Here is a 17,596-nt window from a genome sequence, read left to right as displayed (position 1 = left end):
GAGCTTTTCATGAGGTAATTGTTAGATAGGAACTACTGGGATGGGTTTCCGTACACCCATTCCCACACTGGGGAAAAAAAATATTGATGGCGTATGGGATGTAGCAACATTGAGAGTTCTTAATTATTCTCAGTTTGTATTCATCTCAGTTTGTATTCATCTCAGTGCCCAAGAGGAACTACATTAGTTTCAGGAGAACTTGCTGAATGGAAATATATTAAAACAAAATCCACCTATTTTAAATGCATTTATTGATACTGCTTTGTGTTTGGTCTTAGCTTTGCCTTTTTTCTTCTACGTTTAATGGGACATTGTGTTGAATTAGCAGCAATTCATTTTACATTTCTTCCTTTTTTTAGTAGAGAAGTTACATTTTAAGGTCATTGCCTTAGCTTCTGTGCCTCCTTTTTGAATATTGTATGATATATTTATTGATCACTTTTATTCTTTTAAATACATTTCAATAATGGAGAGAGATGCCAATGTATTACTCATTCTCTCCTGTGCTTTTCTATTAAAAAGCTTTAGTTTCTTGCTCTGGTGACTCTCAGATGTTTGTTAATTGTTGCCAGCTACCGTTTATCAAAATTGCAGTACTTTGTGAAAAGAAAATCTTTGTCCATTGTTTTTCAGTTAGTGAGAACTGAAAAATCAAAAGAAGTGTTAAGTAGTGAGGTACATCTTTGATATTTATACTTTTTTTTGGTGAGAAAATATGATAAAATATTTGAAAAGAAAGAGGAAAGAAGCCTAAGATTTAAAAAAAAAAAAAAAAAAAAAAACTACTGTCATATATATCTCATATTCTTTTTTTCAGCAAAAATCAGGTCAAAGATATGCAAATATTGCATCTAACAAAAGAGATTATATGAAAAAAATGATGGCAGGAAACATCTTTGGCCAAGAGCAGTCATAATGCAAAGAGGAAATATTGTCACTCCAATTGCCTATAAAGGAAATTTGAAAAAAATCAATAGGAAACAATTTTAGTGCAAAGTTATTGTTTTAAAATTARATATAATCAGTTGCTGACAATACAGGGTATGACTTAATTAGCATTAAAAATAAATTAAATCTCTAGAGAGTCTATCTGCTCAAGTGTTTAGAGGCACACTATAATTCAGGGTAATTGAATAGCAATTAACTTGTGGTAATGAAYGTGCTTTCTTGGGAAGACACACAATAGTTAATGGATCCACCTAGAATGAACCACAATTAAGAAGACACCACTTTGTTTCACAGAAGAAGCATCTCTAGGATGTCCATACTAGAATGGGCAAGGATGTTAATTAACTGGACTTAATAGGGATTTGTCTCTCCTCCCCTTCCAAAGTATATGCTGTAGATAAGCCTAGGACAGCTGTTGGGTTTTGTGGCTAAGACAATTACGGATATTACCTCTATTAGCCATGGCACAAGCTTCTGTTAACTGGAGAGCTTAGAGGCCTTTAAAAGAACACGTGCAATAAGCAGAAATCTGAAGCATATGAGCTCAATTTGAAGTTATATTTGTACACTAATGTGGGCACTGTCTGTCTTCAGAATTTCAGGCAGCGCAGAGGAGACTAGCATGCAATCCCCTTCTGCAAAGTGTCAGATTATTTTAGAGGTAAACATAAGTGCTTCAACATATGGTACAGTTAAATAGTGAGTCTGAATTTATCACCTTAGAAAGAACGTGATGGTCAAATATTTTTTTTTTTTCTGTTCAGAAAATTAGAAAGCTCTTTTATGCCAAAATCCCTTGATGGATTGCAGGGACAGATAAGGTGGTTTTCGGAACTTTAAGAACACAAATATTTGARCAAAGTCCCGAATCCAGCTAGAAACCAGAATGTGAAGGGCTTACCATTTCAGATGATCSCTTTTGAAAGCACTCTCTTTCCTGTCACCCTGTATAAAGCAGCTGGCAGATGAGAAAGACGATGGTTGAAGGTGACTTGGCCCCTCTTTGGGGTGCCCTTGACATGTCACCCTGCTCCCAATGGACCCGGAGTAAATGGCATGATGGTAATTAATGTCCTTCATTTTGGTTACTTGCCTGTCGTTCAGGGAGCTATCCCCAAAGAGACAAATTAATGAYTATTAAGAGTTTCACACCCTGCTATATTCTCTGGTTTTGGATGTTACTTTCCATCTCATCTGCAGAAATGCTCAGTCCAACGTTTAACCAGTGTAGCTATTATTATCTTAAATTATGTAAGATTTTTCTTACCCCATGACAGCAATTGAGGAGGAAAAAAAAAATGCCCTTAAAAAAAGCAATGCCTGTGGCAGGACTTTAACAAGCTCCCAACACAGTTTCAGAGTGCATTAGCAAGCAGTGTGTGYGTCTGAGCAATGCAGGGCTGGAGTGGTGGTGTTGCTGATGGCTGAAGTTAAATAAAACAGGTGACCAGTCTGAGGCAAAATGAAACCGTTAAGATCAGAGAAGTGCTGAATAAAGGGTGGATTGGAATCTGAGATGTTATTTTTAGCTTTCTATGGCTTTAATGTAAATATCAGTATTTCTGGTGTTGAAATAATGGCCTTGAAAACACAGGTAGACTTTAAAAATGCGAGTTGCTAATGAGTTTGCAGMAGAAGCCTAGTTTTCTTTCTGTTTACTTTCTGGTGGCAGAAATACTCCCAGTATCTATATAATTAGTGTTTTAATGTTTGTTTTTCCTTCAGTAAAGCCTGCCTTTTTAGATACTTCTTTAGTTCTTTCATTGTTTTGCAGAAATTAAAATTTTGCCCGAAATAATTTTAACCTTCGTTAAGCTACATATAAAGGATTTTCAAGATCTCTTCAAGCTTATTTGTTTAACTTAAAAAAGCCTTTTAAAATTATAGAGAATCTTATTCTTACTTCTTCAGAACTGCAGGCGCTTTATTTATTTATTTATTTATTTATTTATAAGGGATACAGGTGACCGCTAGCACAAACGAAAATACTTCTTCATGTAATAGAAATACTCTTTCCTTATGCAACATCTTGTATTTTAACAGGTTCCAGGCTCGGTCTTGCAATGCTTTGATTTTTTTTTTTATTATTTTTTTTTCCTCCGATTCAGATAGTAATCATACAAGGAATCCGGATCTGTGACTTTTTCTGCTTACATTTTTTTATAAATATTGGAGCTAGAGATGGCAGTTGAAGTTATGTAACCTTTAAAGCATCTTTTAAGCTTGTTGAAAGAATAAACATGGTTTCCTAAGGCGACTCCAACAGCCTACAGTAGTTTTGATCACAAATTCAAGTCGAAAGTTTCTGCCAAATATGCTGTAATTTCCAAATCTTTCAACTAAGCAGTAAACATTCAATAGGAGTGTCTTTTCGAGAACTAGTCACCTTCCCTATGTCAGGAATATTAGATATTCTAGGTTTTTAAAGGAAACTGGAGTGTTTTGAATGGGATATCAAGACCGTTAAGTCTTCAAGGCTCCACGCATCACTGAAAGACGCAACTTTAGTGTAGTAAGGAAGTGTACGTGATACATGATCTACTTTATAGGGATAAACCATACGTTTCTTGTAGAATCAGTAAAAGCAGAGTTGAAATAACCTATTGTGTTGATATACTGTAACAGTTGTGTTAATAGCTCTGTGTCAGTAGCAAGGTTGCTCACTGCATTTACTGTGATCATTCTCACAAATAGTCCATTCCTCCTCCTGGGCAGGCAGGGGAGAAGCAGCAGTACAACCAGACAGCARAGTCTGGTTACAGAAATACAAGTACTGGCCTCTGCATTTTGTTCTATGCTTTGAGTTGCTTCAAGAGAGAAAAATTCTTTTTTTTTTTCTGCTATTTTTGGTCTGTAACCAAATGCAGCAGTTAGCAATTATGTGTCATTATCCTCCCGTGGTTCTTTTCGGGGAAAGAAAAGTCATATCCAGGCAATAACAAGCATGGTCTGCCAAAGTGGCCRGAAACCCAATAGGACAGTATGGGTTGCCTTCAGCGGTCTGTCTGGACAGTGATGGGAGCTACTGTGTCCCGTTGTCTTGGAGCCAGTCCGGCTCCAGGGATGTGGTGGCTCCACGCGGCAGCTGGGGACCTTGGGCCTCCTGCCGTGTCCTCACTCGGTGCCCAAAGCAGCTGTGTCCTTAGCCAGTTGATGCCACCCGTCCTGCAAAGGCCTCCTCCCCATCAGCCCTGTGCCAAACTTGCAGCAATTCACACGCAGGGCTCCTCTGAGTGCTCCTTTTCTTTAAAGGGTGACTCAGGTTTGTACCAGATGCCACCAGCTTCTGCCAAGCCTTGCAGACACCCACCTGAGAAATGTAACACTTCTAAATTTGCAGCGTTGTGTGCTAGCTCTCGCTCATCCTGCCACCCTGAGGGGAGCGGGTACCACTCCTTGGTCACCCCAGCATCACTGGAAAACAGCAGCTCAGAGTAGCCTACCTGCTCAACGCCCCTGGCCTGGCAGGTCAAAGCCACCTTCACAATAAAGGAAATTCAGGTCTGAATCATTTACTATTTATTTTGAAAGATTTCATTATTTAGCCGACCTTGGCACTGTGACACTGGCAAAAAAAAAAAAAGAAAAAGAGAAAGAAAAAGAGAAAGAAAAAAGCAGAGCTGAGCTTACAAACCCCAGATAAATGAAATGCAGAGATTGCAATTCATTTTCTTCCTGTGAGTGTTATGTTTTAAGAGGAGTTTGGCTGAAAAAGGAAGAAATGCTAATATCCCCAAATAATACTTATTTTTGTACTGGAGTGACACACAGAGCTATATTCTCTAAAGGCCAATGCTCAGTAGAAACAGTCACTTTCCTATGACTTTAAGAATGTCTTTTAAAAAAATGTTAAGAGGAGCTGTGTGTTGCTCTTTTGTGGGTTTGCAATCAGAACTGATGCCAAGTATATATTTTTTGCATGTGATTCTTGGCTATTTCATGTAACCGCCTGATTTTCACGCACATAATACGCACGCTCCTGACTTCCAAAAGACTTTCTTGGCTTCTGGCAAAAGTCCCCTATGACTCACTAAGAACCTGCTCTATAAATAATTTGAAATTAAAAGACTCTACACACAGGCTTTTGATAGGAAAGAATTTTTGCGTTTATTTTCCTAAAAAAAAAAGTAATCAGGAATATCATCTTAGTGTCTTCCAATTACTTTACAGCTGGAAGAGTATAAACTACTGTAATGATGATTTTGGAATTTAGGTCTGGCAGCGTTATCTTGCAGAATGCTTTTGGACTCAAGTTGACTAGTAAGCTCCTGGGTCCCGTGGTATGTGAAGATCATTATTTTCACCCTACTGAACATTTTGGAATGCTCAACAAAAAGCTGCTAGAAGGACAGGGAGCACTGAGCGTAATGCATCTTTAGAAATGCCAGACAAATGCAGGCCATGGTGAAAAATAGAGAGTGTCTGGTGTTGGAGTTGTTGGCACTTCAAAGTTAACCTGCTGCTTCTTACAAAGAGGTTATATACAGGCAGTTGCTTTGAAAAGAGGTTGTATATGGTTTCTTAGCCGCAGCGTTGTGGTACAAGGTGCTGGAAGAAGAATTGAAGCTTCTTGTGGCTTCAGGTTAATCCCTAACTGAGAAGGGATTAGTTGGGGATCAGTTAGTCCATTAGTGCCTCAGTTAGTGAGTGGCTGCGGCAGCCGTCAGCTCAGTCTCTGGGCTGGAAAGCTGCTCACGGCAGGGGCAGCAACTGCCCCAGCTGCTGCAGCCCAATGTCTGGAGGGAATTTTGCAAAAATCTTTCATTTCCTTCCTCCTTGAGTGGAGTTTAGACACCAGGTTGGTGTAAATTSCTGGAGTTATTTGACGTTAGTGGATGCATCCTAACGTTCTGATCTCATTCTTTGCCCACCATATCCAGTGGCAAGGGACCCTGAACATACCCATATATTGTCCTCTATGAATAATTATTCCCTGGCATTTGCTCAAAAAGCAACAGAAGCAATATCCTTGTTGCTGACTCTTTGGGAGCTCTTTCAGTTTTCTCATTTCTTTGCTGTCCCCAGAGCCTTCCTGCTAATGACAATGTCACATATACAGTGTAGATAAGACTAGAAGACAGTTTAAATTATTTTTCAATATATTCTGATAGWGGAAGAGCTAAATTATATTTTTCTCTTGGCAAATACAGCTATAAAGATGCTGCAGTGGTTCCTTAGCCATAAAGGCAGTTTCCTAACTAGGAGACTATGGATTCCTCTTAATACTCTGAATTTGATTTTAAAGCATATTTCTTTATAGCTATCTGTGCAAATAAATTGAACTTGCCTCTCCTAGCTCTTATTGTTAGTACAAGTCTTGATTAAAAATATATATATATATAATATATCAATAAAATAATCCCTGAAGCAAGTCTACTTCAGTATAGTTAGAAACACATCTGGGAAGTGTTTTTTCATTTCGTAATATGCATTTATTATTTTGCCTGGCAGCCCTTTTATTTTCTGTCTCAATGCTATTGTGCACTGCTGAAGTTTGGATTTATCCCGGTTATCCATCAGCATCTAAAGTGTACACCTAAGCCACCTTGGAGGAGCTCTACAGCAAGTGGCTTGGGGTCTTTGTAGACTGAAATGCCCCTTCCCATCCATCCTGTTTCTCTTGGCAGATGAATGAGTAAATGAAACAGTTGAAAATGTGGATTTATACTCTGGTTGTCCAACCYTTGGCAGTTGATGTTACCATAGCAGCAAGCGCATGATGCAGGTGTGGTGCTTTGGAGAAGGTCAGTGAGACAGCATCTTCTCCACTGCCATGGCCCTGTCAAATACACCTTGCAAGAAAGGCCACAGCACTGCTCTAGCTGTCCTGCTTGCATTTCTGATACCCTAAATGTTGACATAGTTCTTGAACAGGGCTTAGAAAGCAGAGTGTGTTTGCATTTCTCCAAGCGGGGTGAATGTTAGCTCTTGTGATGGGCAGAAGTGGTCCAGCAATTGGCCTCATTTGCAAGAGCTCRCCTTCAGGAACTCCTTTCAAGACCCATTACCTCTCTTCACGTTGTCACTTCTAATCCAGCTGCATCATTGCAGGTCAGTGGGAATTGCTAAATACTGGGTTACTCAGAAACGTGTACTCTAGACTATAGATCCAAAACACAAAATGGAAAGAAAGGAACTTTCTCCTTTCCCTTGGAAACTCCCTCAGCAAAGTAAAAATGAGTGGGTTCAATTTAGCCTTGGGGGAGTGATGCCAGAAAGGGTGTTTTGTCGAAGTTCCTCCTAGTTTTTTATTTGTTTGTTGTTTTTCCTCAGTGATTGATAGGTTATCATAATTCAGGAATATTAGAGGACAGGATATAAAATCTGTTTCTGAAATCCCTTGGACTGCACAGGGAAAGTATGTGCTGCGTCTGTTGTTAAATTGCTGCATTATAAAAAGACTACTTCTTCCTACTAAAATAAGAATATCTTTTTCCCGTTTTGAGCAAGCATGAATTTCTGCAAGATGGGAGTCTTTCCTTCAAATTAGCATAGTTATGCTAATAAGCCAAACCAAAAAAAGGGGGGACAYAAGGAACACATTTGGCATTTATGTTGAATATGAAATGTCAAACCTCAAAATCCRTGTTGGAACAAAAAAGAGGAAAGCACTCAAGAGAAAATGGGTCATTTTGTAACGTTTCAGTGCCAAAGTGTTCTGTAACACGTGAATGGCAAATTTTAAACTCTTCCCTACTGTATCCATCAAAAAGGAAATTATAACCCTAGAGAGGAATTCTGCATGTGGTGGTTGTGTTGTGGTAACTATGTTGGGATTCGTAATTATTTTCCCAATAGATCTGCTAATCTTTTTCCCTGTAAAAGCTTTCTCTGTATTGGGGTTGTTTACTTCATAGAAGTCATGATTTTGTGGGGCTGCACACCATCACGCTTCGAGCAAACTCATTAGGAATTTCCTTTGAAAAGAAATATCCTCTGCCCAAAGGATTTACTGCATGTTTACTGCAACATGCAGTAAATCCTGAACTGAGCTTTCTTCCAGCACTGGCTGGCTAATTTGTTTGAGAATTATTCCAGCACTAATTTGGAATTTCGGTAAGGTATAGAATTAGGTTGTAGTCAGTTGTATCTTGTTATAAACAATAAATTAAAAAATCACATTTTATCCTGACCTTCCTGCATTTTAAGATCTTTTTACCACCTCTTAATAGAAGATCAATGCATAAGCTTCGTTTGTCTTAAGTGGAAGCTGCATAAGACTTTTAAACACGTTCTAAGAAGTGGCRTAGACAGCACTGAACAGCCTGTCAGTATGGAAGGACTGACAGAGGCAAGAGGTTCTACATGAACATAAGCATGACAGATGTCCCTAATGCCACTGTGGCATGCAGAGGTGTCATGCTGTCTGAGCACTCACAATCATGTCTGTTTTCTGTCCTGCTGTATCATTTTTTTCCTCTGTTGAGTTGCTGGGGACAAGCTCATTACTGTGACATTGAGGTAGAGGGACAGACACATGTCTTACCAACTGCATGTTAATATGTGTCATATACTCCAATTTGGAGCAAGCTAGAGGAGTTATTTTAGGCGAGGGTTTCTGTGGTAGTGCTTGCAGCTGTTCATTCCTGTCCCTTGCCCCATTCACACCGTTGGCATGATTGTGTTTAAGGTCTTGGAGGACATTTCCTCGCCGTTTGCCTTGGTATGGAATGGGATCCGAGTGTTCCATGGGAAGTTTGTGAGACTGCCGGGAATAAACTCACATTCAGTGCTGAAAAATGAATATCAGAAATATTTGCTTGCTTTTGCATCCCTTGTCCTTAGGCTTTTCAGCATATAGTGATTTACCGCAAGCTGGCAGGTGTTTGGTATCTCTTACTTCTGTAGGGAAATTCTGCTGCTGATTCACAGCTAGAGTCCTGCATTTCTTTAGATTAYATCTAACAAGAAGAAAACGAGGGGAAGGAGGGTGAGCAGATCTCATTAGAGCAAAATGATGTTTGATACTATGAAGAACTGGTGGTGATCCTTATCAGTATAGGTCTCTTCCTTAAATCTGTGGAATATGGAAAACTCAGTCTCAAGCCAGAGTTAGAAAAATAGCACAGAAATTTTCCAGGTAGAGGAAAATAAGCAGAGAAAGGAAAGAGCATTTCCTTTATTTTCTTTTTCTTCCTTTTTCCCCAACTTTGGATGTATTGAACAGTATAATAACTTGCACATGCCTGTGAGCAATGCAGAGAACAACAATCAATAACACAAGCAGTGATAAACAGTTGTTGGAGCCAACTGATGCGAACAGTCTCCAAAGGTAATTCTCTCGCTTGGGACATTACCAAACATAAGTTCAGTTCATTCCTGATGAAAACATGCCTGCTTCCCTCCCACGCAGCTATAAACTCTGCAACAATTTTGGTCCTATAAACTGGAAAGGAATGGAGGTGAAGGATGAGGGAAGTGCCTCCTGCCTTTTACAAAGCAWTCCAGATCCTTGGCAAGTGACGAAGGATGGTGGTGATCGGCAGACAGCTGTGTTCACCAGTATCCCTGAAATCCCAGTAAACTGCAAATTTGCCTTCTCTATTCAGAAATGCCAGGATGAATGAGCAAGTGCAGAGCAGCTGTGAGAATGAATTTATTGCTTGTGAAGAACTGTGCATCCTGGCATGAAAGGCCACATCAGATAACTTTTTTTTTTTTTTTTTTTTGACTAGCTTAAACTGTGGCACAAGCCAGCCTGATTTTATGAACCTGCAATGGATGGCAGACTCCCTATGAGCAATGCTGCTCTTCCCCAGCAGCAGTGCTGAACTGGAGCAGTCTCCCTTGTGTGAGTGCCCAGATCACCAAGCTGCAGAGCTGGATTTGTCACAGGGTTGTGCCTCAAGCTCTGCCCTTTCATCACTGTGTCAATAGGAAAGCAGTTTGGGTGAGTGGGATGGTTCAGTGCTTCAGTGAGAACCTGTGGGTTTACTCCTGACTCCACTGGTGGAGAACGTCTCTCATACTCCTTGAGCAGCCATCCTTTAACAAGGATGTCGTGGGAGCTAAGAGACTGACTTCCATTCTTAAGCACTTCAGGACCCAAAGGGAAAAAGGTGCAGAAAAGGGGAGATCTTGTGTGCTTGGATTCCTAGGAGGAGAAGACATTCCTGCTCTTACAGCAGGAATACACGTCTCCAGCTAGGTTGGCTGCTGTGAAATATTTTCTTATCCTGCTATCCTGCTTCTTATCCTGGCAAATTGAATTTGCCACAAAGCAAACTATAAAATAACAAACAGCTTTCAAAAAGGGAGGCAAAAAATAGACTTTTCTATGCAATGCTAACTACAGAAGGCAGAGAGGAACCTTGGTGTTGAGACTGCAGCTCCATTGAGCTGTTCTCCTAACACTAACACCACCATTTGTGATTGCATTTTAAACTGAATTCATTTTCAGTAAAAAAAGAAAAAAAAATCCTTCCTCCACCAGTAACACCAAAATGACATTTTTGTTATTCAAGATTTTACCATTGCTGTCCCATTTTATCACAGAGCAGTTGGCAATAGTACATAAATTTTTATGCTCACCCCATTACAAGGTGTTGTATAAAAAGAAAAGTGGCTTGGATGATAAAATTGATGTGAAATTTTTCACCATGTTCTACCAAAGAGCTGAATAATTCAAAGCGGGTGGTAGTGGGAAGTTCCCTTCTATTTCTCTCTACAATATCTGTATTTTGGTGTCTTTATGTGATTCTGCCAGACGCTTGATTCTTTTCTAATGCAAAATAATATATGAATGTGTGTTAGTATTGATTGTACTGGTGCACACCAGGGATTCCCTTTAAACTTCAATTGCAACCTTTGCATCTTTTTGCCCTGATGGCCCAGAATGTCACTACAAAAGGCTGTCAGCTTTAATCAGGAGTAACATGAGCAGCAGAGAGCTAATCGTGGTCAGAGTGAGTGCTAAGCCTTGCATCCTGATCTAAACACTAGGGAAGACAAGAGATAATACCTGGTGGGCACAGGTTTTAGTGGGATTGGCAGTCACGGGTGGAGAGAGAGTAAGATTCTCAGAGGTTCAGATAAAGTACATAGCTGAGGCATCTCTTTTTATCTGACTCGGTGGTTTTGTAGGAGTCGACACCTCCTTTGAAGATCACATCAAGTGTTTTCCTCATGTTTTGGTTGTAGAACATTATGTCTGTGGACGTGGCCTGGAATGTCTTTTCTGAGGCATAGGATTTGCGGTATATGTGTGATTCTTTTTGTATCTAGAAATCATATAGGGGCCACATGGGAGGCAGAGGATGAAGAAGAGAAAGGAAGAGAAATATGTAAAAGTAGAGTTATCTATGTTGATAATCAGGATAGAAGATAATTAGGAGCCATTGAAATTGATGGCTGGTTAGCCACAGCTTCAGTGGCAGCTTGGCRCATCCCTTTATGCATTGCTGCCTATGTTACTAGTAGACTACTGCCTCGCTTCAGCTCTGGAGCGACTCCTGGAAGTCTTTAGGATTTTCTGTCCCTGGAGATGGCTGCTCTTGCAGCTAGACATGGCATATACCAGCTCCCATGACCTGCAGGTTTTCCTAATGAAGCCAGAGACAAGTCTACAGTGTGAAACCCCTCAGGGCTTGTAACCTTACTGAAATATCTATTTTGGGAGTGATTTTGTGGTTTTTTTTTAGCAGTGTAAAAGCTACGTTTTCAACATGTGAGAGTCTGCAAATAGCTGTAGTAATTCCTGCTCACTCAAAATAGCAAAGCATGCCACTATCAAAATGTAATCTGATCCCTTTGGTGCATAATCATATTTTGCTCATTTTCCTTCATGTTGTTGCTTGAAATAAATGAACCCCCTAACTGTGCCACCACCAACCCAGAATTAATAAGCCAGTATTTCACACCTGGGACAAGGAATGTAGCGACTGGCACTTTATGACCCATCTCTCATTTGCTTCCCTTCAGCACTCAATAGCCTTCTCAGCATATGTCTCTGTTTAAAGTTTAACSACAGCTTTCATTTCAAAATGATACAACACTATTCATTTCATCATCCAAAATTCCCGAGCCTATCCTTTTTCATAAGTCTGGCAGACATTGGCAGAATCCAGTACTGGGAGTGATAATTTTTGGGGCTGAGGAACCTTCAGTCCTTTTGGCAGATGACTGCTCTCACTGCTGACAGGCTCTTTCCTTGATTTTTATCCCTCTAGAAGCCTGTCTTTCACCACACTTTTTGGCAGTAATGCATACAAGTGCACCTGGGTTAGCCACTCTCTGTTAGTGACAGGGGTTCTTCTTCCAGRGCTGCTGGTGCACCCACAAAGGGAGCAGACAGCCATGGTTTGGGGKTTTTTTTTGCAGTTGGATTAGAAAATTTGAGATGTATTTCCAAATACACATGGTTTTGATGGGTTTTCTAGGTCTTTTTTTTTTTATCACTCTAGGGCCTTTATCCAAGCTTATATCCCTTTCCTCTTAAACTTCTTAAATTGCCGCTGTTTAGGCTCTGAAGTGTCTCTTTTGATGTGGGCATCTGTGTTTAAGGACRGGTGTAGCAGTGCTGAGAAGGAGGCAGCCCAGAACCTCTCAGGGAGGTCCTAAGTTGCATGGTGCCACAGAGACCATCTTCCATCTCTATATCTATAGATCAGTTGGTCTCCAAGTTGCTCCTCCTGGCATCCTGTGGCCTCAAAGCCCTTTGGTTTCAGTGTCTGTCCTGACTGCAGCGTGAATCCCGTTGCTGTCAGTGCTCGTGTGCATTGCTCCTCATTCCCACTGCCTCCCTGTGCTGAGCTTTGGCTGTCGTCAATTCTGTGATCACCACATCCAGCCCTGTCTTGGAAAGCCCGAGGTATCATTACAGCATCATCCTTCTGCCTTTGCTAGCCTAGAAAAACAGGACAAAAACAAGGTTCTGTGGCAGATTGCTATGTCTGTTCTCGATTACCTGATGTCTGTCCATTTCCCAGTCTTAATTTACATACATGGACACATAGACCTTGTTAATGGCAGTCTCTGTAATCCTGGTGACATCAATCAAACTTATGCTAAAAGATATTCTCCAGACCTGCTACTTGACAAACAAAGCAACCTACCTCATTGCTTGCAGACTTTCAAAATCATTCTGAATGTTAGATACAACACCTTGCATTTTAATGTGTTTATTGATAATACATTTATCTTTTGCAATTTCCCCTCTAGCTTTTCTTCCACACACGTACCTTTCTAAGTAATTATAGCTTAAATAAGCCTAAACCCTCATTTTAGTAAAAGTTATGACTTTCTCTCACAAGCTAAAGGTGAAATATTTTTAGTTGAGCCCTATTCTACTCTGTGCCAGTGTATCCATATACCTGTCTTATTGCATAAAGACCGAAAGAAAACCGCGTACAAAATTTTGACATATATTTTGTTTGCTATTATAGTTTGTCAGATGTTTCATTACACCTTGGACACACATAACTAAACAATTTCTAAAGAAAATGGACTATTTGCAGTCATCTGCTGGCAGCCTGCAGCCAATACTCTGCACCATTTGTCAGAAAGATTTTTCATAGCGCAGCACAGAGAGCACTGGGCACCGTGCATGTGTCCATCGAATGGGTCTGCCAAAATGCAAATGCAAAATGCTGGTCACCCTTGTGGTCAGCTGTACTGTGCCACATGCSGTGGCATGAGGAATACAACAAGGCCCCACTCCTGAGCTGCTCCTCCCTGGACTTAGTCCCAGATATGCAGTAGTCAATTGAAAGCGTGTTCATGTTGCTTGGGTGCTTCTCCCATAGCAAATATTTCCTTATATGTGATTTCTAGTAGAGCTGTGTTGTATCTTATAGTGTGAGAAGCACGAGATACCTTTGAGAACTGCAGCTACTTGGCAGTTGTYTGTGTCCTCTTCATCTGCCCCGTTCTTGGTGCTGGCTGATAACCCCAGAGAAGCCACCCCAGAGTGTCCTGCCCTTTCACTGGGCATAATCCCCAAGGGCAGATGCCCACTACATGCCACACTTTATTGCAATACTCCTAACTAACTACATTTTGTGTGTGTGTGTGTATCAGATCAGTAGAATTAATCATATATTCTCTATATGGATTTGTTATGAATGAGCAGGTATATTAATATACAGCCACACGGTGAATATTACAGTGAATGGTTTCCTGTTAACATAGAACATCGCTGTGTCTCTTTGAGCAGAGATGCCTAGCTTAAAAGAACATCTTTCATCTGTGTAAATGGTTTACTGGGGGGCATTGCAGATTGCTCTCAATAGAATTTTCTCACGGAAACAGAGCTAAAAGGATAACACAAGTAATTGCATTCTCTAGTGCCTTTACATGTTCTTCTTTGCAGAGGAAAGAATCTTTCTGCTGTTAGAAGCCTGGTGTGTTTAGTAATTGTGACTAATGGAGTCGCTTCTTTTTTTTGTCTGTGTTTCAGGATGGAATGGGGAACCTGAGAATCACAGAGAAGGGTCTAAAGCTGGAAGGAGATTCAGAATTCTTGAAACCTCTCTATGCCAAAGAAATCCGGTCCAGACCAGTGAGTTGTGGGGAAAAGGGGAAGAATAATCACATTTTTGTAGCCTTAACTATATTTAAATTAAAAAGCAACAACAATAACAACAAAAACTAAGTGGCAGGGTGATATGGRTGTTGGATAAGTTATGTCATGAGCTTTGCACAAACTTTATGTGGGAGATAAGAAAGTGGATGTCCTTGGGTATTTCATGTGGATGCTATATCCTCTGGGCAATTGTGAGGTGGATAACTACTGGACAGTCCAGCCCAGGGCTGCAAGGATGATCAGGGGCCTGAAGCATCTGCCCTATGAGCAAAGGCTGAGAGAGCTGGGCCTGTTCAGCCTGGAGAAGAGAAGGCTGAGGGGGGACCTGATCAGTGTCTATAAATACCTCAAGGGGGGAACTGAGAAGGATGGGACTGGCCTCTTTTCAACAGTGTCCACAAGAGGACAAGAGGAAACAGCCACAAACTGAAGCACCAAAGCTTCCACAGGAACTTAAGGAGAAATTTCTTAACAATGAGGGTGACAGAGCCCTGGAACAGGCTGCCAAGAGAGATTGTGGAGTCTCCTTCTCTGGAGATCTTCCAAACCCGCTTGGATGAAACCCTGTGCTACGTGCTCTAGGTGGCCCTGCAAGTGCAGTGAGCTTGAACTAGATGACCTCTAAAGATCCTTTTCAACCTTAACAATTCTATGATTCTATGAAAATTACTGTTTTTTTCCTAGGCATGGGGGTTGCAGGCAGGTGGGAAATCCAGTGTGCATTTTAGTAGTGCTGTTTTTTGCAGAGAGCAGACAGGTGATGTCTTAGCACAATGTGCTGATCTCTCTGTTGGTACAATAAACCCATATTATGTTCTCAGTTTTATTTCATGTTGTGTTTTAAAGTTATGTGCAGTTAAAATTCAAATTTGCTAGGAGGGACTGCTTGACAAGAGTGGCAAGAACATTAACAACTGAAAATGAGAAAGAACCCAAGTGTGATTGAAATAACATATTCATAGTAATATTTAATTGACTGTCAGTGCCTTTTGTTCTTTCCAATGCAATCCTATTTGTCCTGAGAAGCTTTAAAGTAGCTGAAGAGATTGCATATAGTATCCAGGATCCTTCACAGAATATGTCATCTATCTTATTTCCTGATCTGAAGTGTTAATTTGAGTCAGATACCAACCTTCCATGTTGATAACAATGGTTTATAGCTAATTAAATAAAGTTAACATCCCATTATCTTAGCATTTCAGTGGTCTTGAAGAAATTGGAACTTGTAGCGTAATCAACACAATATCCAATATGCTATCTGATTTAATTATTGAAGGTTGTAACCTCTGTAAGATKGCTATGAATTGATTTGAACAAGCGTAATCATTTAGGAGGAAAAGTTAATGAGAAAACGTTCATATCTGTAAATGTTTTTATCCCTGAATTGAAAGYGAACTGTAGAGCCTGGTGTGGCATCTACTTTGTGGCATAAGGTGTGTGAAAAAGTACAACCCATAGGCTGATAAATAGACTGAAGAATTGCTATTAACATTTCTTTTCTCCAGTTAGATTGCTGAAAATGATATTTAATTGCTAAGAGAACAGAGAGCTCCTCCTTGTTACTTGGGTGTTTACTTCTTACATACGATCTTACGTATTATCATCTTGATCTACATTTTGAAAAGGCGAATAGGACGAAGCCCTTTTGCAACTATGAAACTGGTTTCAACACAAGTGACAGTTTAACAAACATGAGGAAGATGAACCACAAAGTAAGGCCTGTTTTAGGCTCATTGCTTTATCTCTCCTCCAGAACTAGTATTGTTTTTGCTATTACCCGGAGAAGGATCTAGTTGCCAGCAAGAAGGACTGAATTAGAGTCTTAGGAGGCAGAGTTTCTGTTGAGTTCAGTAGATGGGCCTCAGGACTGTATTGAATTATTTGTCTTGCATACAGATTCTCCAACTTCTTAGTGGACTAGAGAACATGTGCAATGCTATCAATTTGGGTGAATTTTTACTTTCTTGTTCTATGTGCAAAATAGTTGCAATCAGTCAAAGGATGATACCCTTGGAATATTTGCAAATACCATGGAATAATCAAAGCTGTATTTGATTAGATTTATTATAGATKTGATTTATTATAGATTAGCAGCCTATTTGTAAGCATCAGAGCTTGCAAATAAAAGTAACCTTAGTGCATGAGCCTAGATGTTATCTAGAGAGTAATGAATACTAGCTARTGGTAGCAGAGTTTGCACCTTGTGCTCTGTTTCAAACAAATGCGATAGTTGTGTTTACTTCTCCAGAAGCAATGAGAGCATCTTAAACTCCCAACTGAACATATTGCACACTAAACATTATTTTCCATGCCACTTGCATGGAACATGAGCATCTTGCTKCCTTTAATTAAGAAGTTAACTGGACCATGAAGTATTGCTTGCGTAAATAAAAGTGATTTGTTCTTAGTCAAGAAGGTGCATCAGGAATCCTTGCACTTCTTTACTTTGCACATAAATTGTGGAGATTATTAAAAATTGGAAGGGTCATCTATAAACCCATCTGTAGCTCAGCTGCACTGTCACTCTCAAAATGTAGCTGTCTTTCTAACTGTTGTAATTTATTGTGGACAATCGTGTGAACCATCTGCTTGCTTATAAATCAGACAAACTTTGACTGAAAGTTGCATGTAGCAGCACAAATTGTTAATTTGATGTGCTGGAAAGCAATAGAAACAGYTTTGTGCTCTTCAGTCTTCATTGACTTAATTTGAATGGAGATTTAAAAATGGAAATTTTGCTGCCTCTGTTGAGAATAGCTTCTAACAGGTAGGCTCCTTCAAATTTACTCTAAGCACAGGCTTAGCTTTCTTCTGTGCAATTATTTTTGCCACATCCAAGTCTATAACCAACACAGAAAATAAAAGAAAAAAAAAGCACTATGTATATTTTCCGTTCTGATAACAATAGAAAGAAAATCATGAGCTGAGGTTATGCAGTAGCATTGCGGGAATTATTGTGCTGAGTAAGTGTGCAAAAACCAATGAGATGATGATCTCAGCATTAGGACATAGAGAAAGTTATTGCCGTTATAGCATTAGGATATTTTTGACCTTTCAATGTTCATGTCAAGAGAATAGATAGAAATTAAAGCCTCAGTTTGAAAATGTTTACTCCTGGACCTTCTT

At 39.9% G+C, this 17,596-nt stretch overlaps 1 protein-coding gene across 4 annotated transcripts in view; it reads left to right on the top strand.

The window, feature by feature from the left end:
- Positions 1-17,596, top strand: part of SGCD (sarcoglycan delta) — a 236,370-nt gene that overhangs the window by 156,390 nt on the left and 62,384 nt on the right. For all 4 annotated transcript variants that reach the window (XM_026047658.1, XM_026047661.1, XM_026047659.1 and 1 more), the window contains exon 4: positions 14,345-14,446. In XM_026047658.1, coding sequence (XP_025903443.1) covers positions 14,345-14,446 — 102 coding nt within the window. The remainder of the gene's footprint in view (positions 1-14,344; positions 14,447-17,596) is intronic.

Source organism: Nothoprocta perdicaria, unplaced genomic scaffold (assembly GCF_003342845.1).
Source record: "Nothoprocta perdicaria isolate Ctin4 unplaced genomic scaffold, notPer1 scaffold_5, whole genome shotgun sequence".
NCBI lineage: Eukaryota > Metazoa > Chordata > Aves > Tinamiformes > Tinamidae > Nothoprocta > Nothoprocta perdicaria.
The sequence above is the reverse complement of the archived record's forward strand: the minus strand, read 5'-3'. Positions and strand labels throughout refer to the sequence as shown.